At 42.9% G+C, this 11,224-nt stretch overlaps 1 protein-coding gene across 2 annotated transcripts in view; it reads left to right on the top strand.

Moving 5' to 3' along the window:
• Window positions 1–10,151, top strand: part of MCCC2 (methylcrotonyl-CoA carboxylase subunit 2) — a 37,458-nt gene extending 27,307 nt beyond the window's left edge. Inside the window, exons 15-17 of one of the 2 annotated variants that reach the window (XM_069880556.1) lie at window positions 619–733; window positions 1,992–2,077; window positions 9,650–10,151. In XM_069880556.1, the coding sequence (XP_069736657.1) occupies window positions 619–733; window positions 1,992–2,077; window positions 9,650–9,767 (319 nt within the window). In that variant the 3' untranslated portion in view covers window positions 9,768–10,151. Of the gene's footprint in view, window positions 1–618; window positions 734–1,991; window positions 2,078–9,445; window positions 9,504–9,649 lie in introns of those variants that run through there. The other variant, XM_069880557.1, reaches the window with a different exon arrangement.
• Window positions 10,152–11,224: the final 1,073 nt, after the last annotated feature.

The following is an 11,224-nucleotide window of genomic DNA, read 5'->3' on the forward strand; positions in this document are numbered from 1 at the left end:
TTGACAGACTCATGATTAACCTTGAGTTAGGTGATGGAGGAGATCTTCCAACATGCGAACTTGCTGACATGCTTTTGTCTCATTTTACCTCCTGGAGGAAAAAACCGTACTGTCCTAAACAATCATAAGGTTGTGTGGGGTGGTCCTTTATTCTTCATTCATATGAGGAGTACCAGCTTGTGAAAAACTCCTTGTTCACTTTAACAAGCCTTGTTTTGTGAGTAATGTCTGCAGAACCCCAAAGGACTTCTTTTTTTGACCCTTTGGACATGACTCACATAAATGTTTTCCATTTTTCAAGGTCCCTGATGATACTGAAATTGTTGGTGATATTTTTAAAAGAAAAATTCCTGCAGGGTTGGAATTCTTCTCAAGAGAGAAATCAAGAGACTCAAGGCAGAAATAATTTTTTTAAGGTGCTTGAATAGAGTGAATAGTCATTTCAGATTTTAAAACATAATGCTGCAAACATTGAAGTACCTTAAATAGCATTCTTGAAAACCCAATACATTGTAAGATTGTCATGCACAGAAATGGATTCTTAGCTGATTGAGAATTATTTCCTTATTAGGAAATAATACAGTGTCTTATTTTAATATACAATACGTATTTTTTCAGTCCAAGATTTCTTTATATGTGGCCAAATGCTCGCATATCAGTGATGGGAGGGGAACAAGCTGCAACTGTTCTAGCTACAATAGCTAAGGACCAAAAAGCAAGGGAGGGAAAACAGGTACATCTTTTTTCTTTCATTTGCTGTAATATCATTGTCATTTACTCTTTCATCAAAGTCACTCACTTTATGAGCTAGGAAGGGATGTTACAGGGTGAGACACCAGTGACCTGTCGTTCTCCTAGTACCACCTAGTGCACTGACAGTCATGAAGCATTTGTGAAATGTTATTGTTTACATCTTCTAAATGTGAAGATTGTTCGTGACATTCTTTCTCTTTGCTTAAAAAGAGGAGTATTTGTCATACCCTCATCTTTTTGTATTTTGTGCGTCAGATGATTAGTTCTTCCCAAGATGAGCAGCCAGGGATCCTCCCTGGTTTGGGATTATGTGAGAACAATGTGTCTTTTCAATTATTTTTGAAGTAGACACTTTTATGGAAAGCTTGTGTTCAAATTCTTCAGTGACTAAGAAATACGAAACTTAGAACAGCAGAAGTCTGTAAAGGATTGGAAAAGGTTTTGACTCATTTCATAATTTTAATTTAAAATCACTGGTATTTTGTTTAATAATCTTTTCTAACTTCTCTGTACACTCTCTTCTGCTGTGCTTTTAAATTATATGCTTTTATGTTTATACTGGTGCCTTGGTCCTATATGTACTGATTTTATTCTGATGTCTTAAAATTGTATTTACCATGAATAGTTATTCAGAGAAATGAAGCAGTACGTACACATTATATCATTTTTCTACAATTTGCTGGGCTCATTGTGGGTAGAATATATTCATCCTCATCTCTCTCTGTGTCTTAATTTAATAAATTTCCTAATGCCTGAGATGGGCATGATGGTACAAAGAAACAAGTTTGAGAAAAATAGTTGTAGTTAATGTCAGTAAAATGTGTTATAAGCTTGAAAATTTTCTGAATTGCAGTGGTGACCACTCTGGATTATATTAAAAAAACCAGTGTTAGAATAGCACAGACTTGGTTTTATTAAAAAATCTTGCCAAAAGCACCTTGGAGCAGGGTTTGTTTAGTACAGTAGCTTCAGTAATTTTTCAGATGCTAATCTCCAGTTATTCATATAATCAGTTAAGTATGCTTTTACTCTTCCTACCCACCCATTTTGAAAAGTGTTATTTTAATTTTGTTGTCAAATATGCTAAATTGATAATTGTTTGAAATAAGGGGGTAAAACTTTCTGGAGATCTGTAGGCAGTTTCTTTGTTTGATGCTGTGTATAAAACTCTGCTGTCATTGTGGTAGAAAATATTAAAGAATATCTTATCTGGTTTTGGGTTTTTACATGTTTTTTAGTTATCTGAAGCAGATGAAGCAGCTTTGAAGGAGCCAATCATTAGGAGGTTTGAGGAAGAAGGAAACCCTTATTATTCCAGTGCAAGGTAACGTATAAATGACTTTTCTGAAACTTACTGTAATCACAGGTCATAACAATAACATCCGTCCTCCACCCAGGACCCTATCAATACACCAAGGACCCTGTCAACCCCCTCAAGACCCCCAAAACCCCCCTCAAGACACCCCAAACCTCCGCATGATCACTCAACACCCCCCATGACCCTCTCAACTCCACCAAGACCCCCCCAAACACACCCAGGACCCTCTCAATACCCCTAAGACCCCCCAAATCCCCCCAGGACACCCAAACCCCCCGGACCCTCTACACCCATATAATACCCCCTCAGACCCCACACAGGACCCTCTCAGTCCCCGTAAGATCCCCCAAATCCCCCCAGAAACCCTGCAAAACCCACCCAGACCCCCTCAGTCCCCCTAAGACCCCCACAAGTCCCCACCAGGACCCTCTCAGTCCCCCTAAGAGCTCCCCAAATCCCCTCTAGGTCCCTCTCAATCTCCCTAACATCCCCTCCAAAGCCCCTCAAGACCCCTAATTCCCCCACCGCCCCCCTGCAAAGTTCTCCAGGATCCCCAAAACTCCCCCAAACCCCCCCAGATCCCTCTAAACCCTTAGAAGACCCCCTCAACCACCCGCCACCCAGGACCTTCTCGATCCCACTAAGAACCCCTTAAGCCCCCCTCCAGGACCTTCTCAATCCGCCTAAGACCCCCCCAAATCCACCCAGTACCCCCCCAGATCCACCACAGACCCCTCAATCCCCCTAAGAGCTTCCAGAATCCCCTCCACGTCCCTCTCAATCTCACTAAGACCCCCTCCAAAGCCCCTCAAGACACCCTAATTCTCCCCCTACCCCCCGCAAAGTCCTCCAGGATCCCCAAAACTCCCCCAAACTCCCCCAGATCCCTCTCAACCCTTAGAAGACGCCCTCAACCCCACCCCCAGGACGCTCTGAATCCCCCTAAGAGCCCCCCAAATGCCCTCCAGGTCCCTCTCAATCTCACTAAGACCCCCTTCAAAGCCCTTCAAGACACCCTAATTTACCTGCCCCCTCCAAAGTCCTCCAGGATCCTCAAAACTCCCTCAACGCCCCGCCCCGGCCAGCTCCCTCTCAAACCCTAGAAGACACCCCCCCAACAAACCAGGACCCTGTCAACCCCCCACGACCCCTCCAAAATACCCTCTAGAACCCTGTCAATCCCCCTAAGACCCCCCCAAAATCCATCCAGTAACCCCCGAAAAACTCCCCAAGGACCGTTTCAAATCCCCTCCAGGACCCCCCGAAATACCCCAAGGACCCCTTTCAAATCCCCAAGACCCCTAAAAATCCCCCAAGGACCCCCCCCCAAAAAAAACCAGACCTTCTCAATCCCTCTTAGACCCCCTCAAGCCCCCTCCAGGACCCTCTCAATCCCCCTAAGACACCCCCCCCAAATCCCGCCAGGATCCCCCTAAACCCTCCAGGACCCTCTGAATCCCCCCAGGACCCCCCCAGATCCTCCACGGACTCCTTCAGTCCCCCTAAGAGCTCCCCAAATCCCCTTCAGGTCCCTCACAATCTCCCTAAGACCCCCTCCAAAGCCCCTTAAGACACCTTAATTCCCCCCCACCCCCCGCAAAGTCCTCCAAGATCCCCAAAACTCCCCCAACCGCCCCAGATCCCTCTCAGCCCTTAGAAGGCAGCCTCAACCCTGCCCCCAGGACACTCTCAATCCCCGTAAGACCCCCTCAAACCCCCTCCAGGACCCTCTCAATCCCCCTAAGACCCTCCAAAATCCCCCCAGGACCCCCCCAAATCCTCCACGGACCCCTTCAATCATCTAAGAACTCCCCAAATGCTCTCCAGGTCCCTCTCAATCTCCGTAAGACCCCCGCCAAAGCCCATCAAGACACCCTAATTCCCCGCTGCCCCCGCCCCAAGCCCACCAGGACCCTCTCATTGCACCACAGAACCCTTCCCCCAGCCCCACCCCGCCCCGAACCCTCTCAACACCCCCAGGACCCTCTCAACCCCCCCAAGACCCCCAAAACCCTCCTCAAGACACCCCAAACGTCCCCTTGACCATGGTAGCGTTCCAGAGAGTTATACATATTCTCAGCTTCTTGAAGTTTTATGCATATACAACCTCCACTGCTACTAAGCTACAGCTTTTGTGTTTTTACACACACCAATGAGGATACTTCCATGAAATCTTGAATGGTTATTGACATGCACTTTCTGGTGGCACATAGGTTTTGATTTGGTTGGTTGGTTGGTATTTTTTCATCTTTTTAATTGACTTAAATTTCATAAGGCTTTCCCTAAATGGAGAGATAGTGTCAGCTGTTGAAAACTCTTCTATCGTCTCTTGAAAATCAAGCATAGTACCTGTGTCAGAAAAGCTTGTGCCCTGAGGCAAGAGGGAGAAATGAAAACACATACCTGTCATCTTTTTATGACTAGATTTTAAGCAGAAGAATTTTCCATTGATATAACAACATTAAAAAAATGAGTCAAACCGCCTGTATTTAAAATTAATCCCTACCATGGAGGAGAAGGTGAATGGTTTGGGGTTTTTTCCAGTTCCTTTTTTTATACAGGCAGTAGAAACACAATCATAGTCCCTTTGTACTCATGATTGAAAATAATTGGATTTAGTGTATTAGTAATATAAAAACTAGTTCGCTCCCCAAAACCAACAGACCTTTGTCGGTGTTTACAACAGTAAGTTACTAATTTGTAAGAAAGTAGTTTTACATGTAAGATTAAAGTTTAAAAAAAGTCAGATTCTGCAGTTTTAGTGATGCCCAGTGATTTCTAGACATGAAACTTTAGTATTTAACGCCAGCTTTATGCTCTCTGCTGAGCAGTTTTTACCAGTTTATACTTCCAGAATATCTAGCCATTTTGCGAAGTTAGGTTGCAAATCCAGAAGGCACCTGAGTAAATAGTCTAAGTTTGCCTGGCTTACGGATTAGGAAGTGCTTTTAATGCTAGGTGTCTTGTTCTTCATTTTAAGAAGCAGGCTAGTTACGTACTTATTGTGCTGCTAGCTTGGAAGGGAAACTTAACATGCACAGATGTGAGCTGGCTGAGAACTTGTTTGGTTCTGGCTTGCGTATGGTTGGGTTCATGTGACGCTGCACGTGAGCCAGTAAGCCCAGATGAGACAAGTCAAATGTCAGAGCTGAACTCCTGCTGAGGTTCATCTGGCTAAAAGCAGTGAAAGTGAAATGTCTCTTCACTGAGGAGTGCTTGTGAGAACAGTGTGTAACTGGCTCAGGTGGAGACAGTCCATGCTGTTTTCTCTCCCTTCAATCCATGTAGGTACAGTCTGAATAGTCTAGGAGCTCTTAATTGCTCTCTGCTGTCTTGTAGAGATAATTGAGTGTATCAGTAGGTTTTCATATGTTTTCTCACCTGATTTCATGCCTTCCTGCCAGTATTATCACGTGTGCCTTGTTCCTTCATTTATTGCAAGTTCCTAAGCAAGATCTTGGACTCAGGACTCAAAACTTTTCATTACTGTGGAATAGGCTGCCCAAGCAGAAACAGTGAGATGAAGCAGAATTACAGTTTTTGCAGCAGGTAACATAACTGAAGGAGGAATATAGCCACCTTGTACCTTTGAGCCAATCCATTTTTCAGCCAGCTTCAGCAGCTGTTATTTGGCAAGCCAGGGGGTAGTAGCAGTCTGTTCCCTTGGTTCTAAAGGATGGTGTGTGTCAGGTCCCAAGCATTGTTAAAAGAAAACAAAACCAAACATAAAACAGTTGACCATCAATCAAATGTCAGGGTGCTGTACTGAAACTAAATCAAGACAGACTTTGTTTTGCCAGCTGCTACCTGGATCCCTCCACCAGCAACACCATCGAGAAAACTCCAACAAACAGCTCTGCCTTACTGAGAGGAAAGAATGATTTGCATTACTGAGAGGAAAGTCTTTCTGAGACAGAAAGACTGCTGCCTGTGTAGCTGCTCGGGTGCAGCTGTGTTGAAGGCTCCCTCACACTGTCCTCTTGCTAAGATATGGGACCAAGCTGCCTTACCCCTAATATCCACTGAGGTTGGTTTGACCCTTCCAGTTGACTTCATTAGGCTTTGAATCAAGTTTTTAGCAAGAATGAGAGGGAAGGAAAATGCCCTAATGATCTTAAAATACAAGCAACTTTCCCTATTTACTCTGCTTATAAATTATAACTTGTTATGTGTACAGGATGTCAATACTTTCCCTGCAGTTGTATTTTCTAATCAAACTTTAATCAATTATTTGATTAGAACCTATCACAGTGAGCAGTCTTAATTAACAGGAGTGAATAGGCAGCACCTTCTTTAAAGAGTTGTATTAATATGCTTACTGGTTTCTAAAAGGATTTCAGCCATTTGCATCCTAACTAATTATATGCTACTTTTGGAGACTTAATTTCTTTTACATATGGTGTCTTAGTTGCAAATATTTTATGAGTATAGTTACAACTTGCGTTCTAGCAGTGGGATTTTAATAGCCAGTTTAATTATTAATGTTGCATTCAAGTAGAGAATGCAGTTTTCTTAAACGAAGAGAAGCAGAAGCCAGAGGTGACCACATGAAAGGAGGTTGACTTCCATGCAACATAAAATCTTTGTGATAGCAGGTATAAGTTAATTGTGTTGTTACAAAAAACCCGAATCTGCCATTAAAACGTGCTTCTTGTTTGGAAGTGTTTACTACAGTAGTAGTGACTATGAAGCTGCAGTTTGGAAAGTAGCGCAGTAAGTAGGTGATGATTCTTGGTTCAGTCATCCCTGCCCTCTCCCTGGCCCTTAATAGATTTTTTACACGCTTTTAAGAAATGTGAACGCCTTCATTCAGTTTCAGTGTGTTTCATAAATAAAAAATTTGGGTTTATAGCATAATTTCCTTCCCTTCAAAGAAGATCTTTTTTCCCATCTTCCCCTTCTTCCTGTGCTGCTGGGACCTGTCAGCGAGGTCAGTGAGTGCCACAGCTACTGTGAAGTAAAATTTCTTTAATCAAGTTTTTATTTTCAGTCTAAAAAAAGGAAACATCATAATTTTGCCCCATTAACAGCAAAGTCTTCCCTGCTCCAAACTCTTCTCTTTTGCTCTTGTGCCCCATTTAGGGTAACAGTTTCCTCTACCTACAGAGCTGCACCACGATAAGATAAATTTATAGTTGAATGTTCTTTCTGAATTGGATGTGTTTTTTCTTCTCTTTCTGCCATCTGGAGAACAGGCTCCTAAATTGAGTCTGAACCCTCATGCCTCATCGTTACAGGTGTCTTTTATTACAATTGCACTTTATGCATCCTAGGATAGATACATGGGTTTGCTGTAAAATAAAAAGCACACATTGTCAGTCTCTTAATATTTTTATCTGATTTGATGAATAGCAAGTGGCAAAATAAAGCAAAGATGGAAAACAATCCGAAGTGTCTGCTGCTGCCTTGAGTTTATCAGCATGTATTTATGTACTGTTCGCAGTGCTCTTTCTTTTGGGATTGAAGTTGGCACATTTAGTATTGAGATAAAAATGCATAATACATTGTTTTCTCTTTAATAGATTTTTTTTTTTTTTTTTGTAGCTGGAAACTTCGGTTAGAAAGGAATGACTATGAGTTCTCTTGGTAGAGTCAGTCTTAGCTACCTATTCATGACTGTTTCTTGTATTAAATTTTTCAGACAAAAGATTAAACACTAGCCAATATTGCAGTAATTTCAAAGAAGAATGCAAAATAAGTCTGCCAAGGGAATGATGAGAGGAGGAGGAGCATTACTGTCTTAACCAAAGATACTGTGCATTTGTTTTGCAGACCCCAATTAAAACACATGCTTATTTAAGCAAGACTGGGTTGCAATGAGCAGTGTAGTATCGTGTTTGAATTATTTTGCTGGGGAGGTAGTAGTTTTGTGGCCTGCTAGGAGCTTTCACGTGGTTTCCAGGGCTCAGTGCTGGGTCCAGCCCTGTTCAGTGTCTTTATCAGTGACCTGGATGAAGGCATCGAGTGCACCCTTGGCAAGTTTGTGGACGACACTAAGCTGGGTGGAAGTGTCGATCTGCTGGAGGGTAGGGAGGCTCTGCAAAGGGATCTGAACAGGCTGGACTGCTGGGCAGAGTCCAATGGCAGGAGGTTTAACAAGGCCAAATGCCGGGTCCTGCACTTGGGGCACAACAACCCTATGCAGTGCTACAGACTAGGAGAAGTCTGTCTAGAAGGCTGCCTGGAGGAGAGGGACCTGGGGGTGTTGGTTGACAGCGACTGAACATGAGCCAGCAGTGTGCCCAGGTGGCCAAGAAGGCCAATGGCATCTTAGCTTGGATCAGAAACGGTGTGACCAGCAGGTCCAGGGAGGTTATTCTCCCTCTGTACTCAGCACTGGTGAGACCGCTCCTCGAATCCTGTGTTCAGTTCTGGGCCCCTCACCACAAGAAGGATGTTGAGGCTCTGGAGCGAGTCCAGAGAAGAGCAACGAAGCTGGTGAGGGGGCTGGAGAACAGGCCTTATGAGGAGCGGCTGAGAGAGCTGGGTTGTTTAGCCTGGGGAAGAGGAGGCTGAGGGGAGACCTCATTGCTCTCTACAACTACCTGAAAGGAGGTTGTAGAGAGGAGGGTGCTGGCCTCTTCTTCCAAGTGACAGGGGACAGGACGAGAGGAAATCGCCTCAAGCTCCGCCAGGGGAGATTTAGGCTGAACATTAGGAAAACATTTTTCACAGAAGGGGTCATTGGGCACTGGCAGAGGCTGCCCAGGGAGGAGGTTGAGTCACCTTCCCTGGAGGTGTTTAAGGCACGGGTGGACGAGGTGCTAAGGGGCACGGTTTAGTGTTTGATAGGAATGGTTGGACTCAATGATCCGGTGGGTCTCTTCCAACCTGGTTAATCTATGAGTCTGTGGGTTTATGTTGGGTAGGATGGAGCTGTCATTGAGACCTGATGCCAGAAGGACTGTAATTTTTGTATAAATCAAGGAGACTATTTACTTGTATTTGTGATTTGGGGAACTTAGCTATTTGGTAATTACTCATTCAGAATTTAATGGCCTTTCAGAGCTGGGTTAAGGGTATTACTTTACAGTTTTACCTTACAGAAATGAACTTCAGAAAAGACAGTTCAAATAATACTGGAAATACTTGAAATTTACTCTGCTTCCTTTAGTGGTGAAAAGAACCCTTGTACCATCCTCTGCTGCCAGTTGAACTAACTTAAATAATAATGTGAAATAGTCCTTCAAATACTGTTATTCTTAATAGAAAAAGACAGATCATTGACAAAAGGTCATTTTTCATGCAAATATTAAAAAACAGTCTTTTTTCTCTAAGGTGGTGACTTCATACTAAAAATAAGTGTGAAGTATCTCATTTAAAATAGGTACACCTGACATTCTTCATTTATCTGAAATTTTTACTTTGTTCTAGAAGAAAATTCCACGGAGTAATACACAGCAGTCTGTTGCACTGATGGCTAAGGTGAATTAACTCCATGAGTTCAAGTAGAATGTAGCTCTTTAGTCTACTCTGTTTAGTAAAACTATTTCCAGTTTCATGTATATAATATACATGAATACCTGCTGTATATTTTCATTTCTCTTTAATTATTATTGTTCTTTTTTTCACCCCTAGGTTATGGGATGATGGAATTATTGATCCAGCTGACACGAGACTGGTTTTGGGCCTCAGTCTCAGCGCTGCATTAAATGCACCTACAAAGAAGACAGAATTTGGGGTTTTCAGGATGTAAACTTCATTGTACACTCCGCAGAATTACTTCTGTGTATTTGTTGTAGTTTGAGGTAAATTAGACACCCTCCTTCCCCTGCAGGGTGTCAGAATCCCAGGGAAAGGGATTTTGGAGGCTCAACTGCACAGATTTAGCCGCTGAGTTTGGCCGGGTGGGGCTAAACCTTGACAATATTTAAATTGGGGCTGAAGAGCAAACTAACTGCAGTGCTGAGGTGATTAAAAAATAAAGATTTGTACAATGCTATTTTTAATGGAGATGTCGTAATTATTTGTTTTCACTGAGTAATCATCACAGCGTGCCTCAGTGCTTTTATAGTAGTGTGAGATCAGTCACAGTGCTTGTATAACACTGCATTACATCAATAAACTGCAATTTCTAGCATTATGTTTCATGTTTGACAAGAAACCATTTATACTGTCTCTTATATAAATAACTTGCAAAATAAACTACGTATTTGGTGCTTAATAGGTCCTTTATTTCTTTTAATTCTTTTTATGCCTCCTGTAAGTGCAAAATAATTTTTGCAAACAGAAAAAAAATCCACATTTGCTAGTGAAGAATTTTTGGAAAAGCACTGTAAGGGCAGGCAGGGAATTCAACACAGCATGACATTATAGATTTTACGCAGTAGTTGGCATTTTGGCCTTTCTCTGCCTCTCATCCAAAACCCATTGCTCTTCAATATGGTTCCCTGAAGTCAAAACAACAGGAGAACCTGATGGATGCAGGGTGTTTTCTGGAGGAGCAGGGGAGCACATGCTGATATCCATGGGAGCTGCAGGTTGCTCAGAGCTCTTCTGAAGACAGGCGTTGGCCGCAAAGGTATTACATCAAGATGCTGAATGATCCTTCTGGCAGTTTAGTTTGAGAAAAATGGAGCATTCTCCCCACATGGATCAATGCTTCACCCATGGCACATGCCTGAATCACACTGACTTTAGGGCTATTGGGATGGTGGAGTGCTTTAGTTAATCTTGTTGATTTATTGTAGTTCATTGCAGCGTAATGTTTTTCAAGAATTCTGTGTTGGTCATTTCATTTGTTCTCTTTAGAAATATTGCACCTGCTAGAAACAAAATGCTTGTGGTGTAGCATGTCTAAAATAGAGAGGCAAATACTAAGCTAGCTGGGACTAGGAAGGTGATTTTATCAGACTTTGCCGTACATGTGCCCAGGTAATCATTGGGAGGAATGTTCTTGACTGAGAATCAAATCCAAGAAGAGTTAATGTGTGTGGATAGAGGTACTCTTTGTACTGGCCTGCAGGGAGAAGAAGGATTGCTAGTAGGAGTAATCATCTTGGATAACACAGTAGCTGTAGTGTTCTAGACTTGAGTGACGATGGAGTTCCCCTTGGCCCCAGCAGAGGGGAGGAAGGTTAGCTAGCTATTGTCTCAGGCAGATGCAAAAGTGAAAATGAAATAATTCTTTGGAATGGGGATTTTTCAGTGTAG

This window comes from Phaenicophaeus curvirostris, chromosome Z, assembly GCF_032191515.1.
Source record: "Phaenicophaeus curvirostris isolate KB17595 chromosome Z, BPBGC_Pcur_1.0, whole genome shotgun sequence".
Lineage (NCBI taxonomy): Eukaryota > Metazoa > Chordata > Aves > Cuculiformes > Cuculidae > Phaenicophaeus > Phaenicophaeus curvirostris.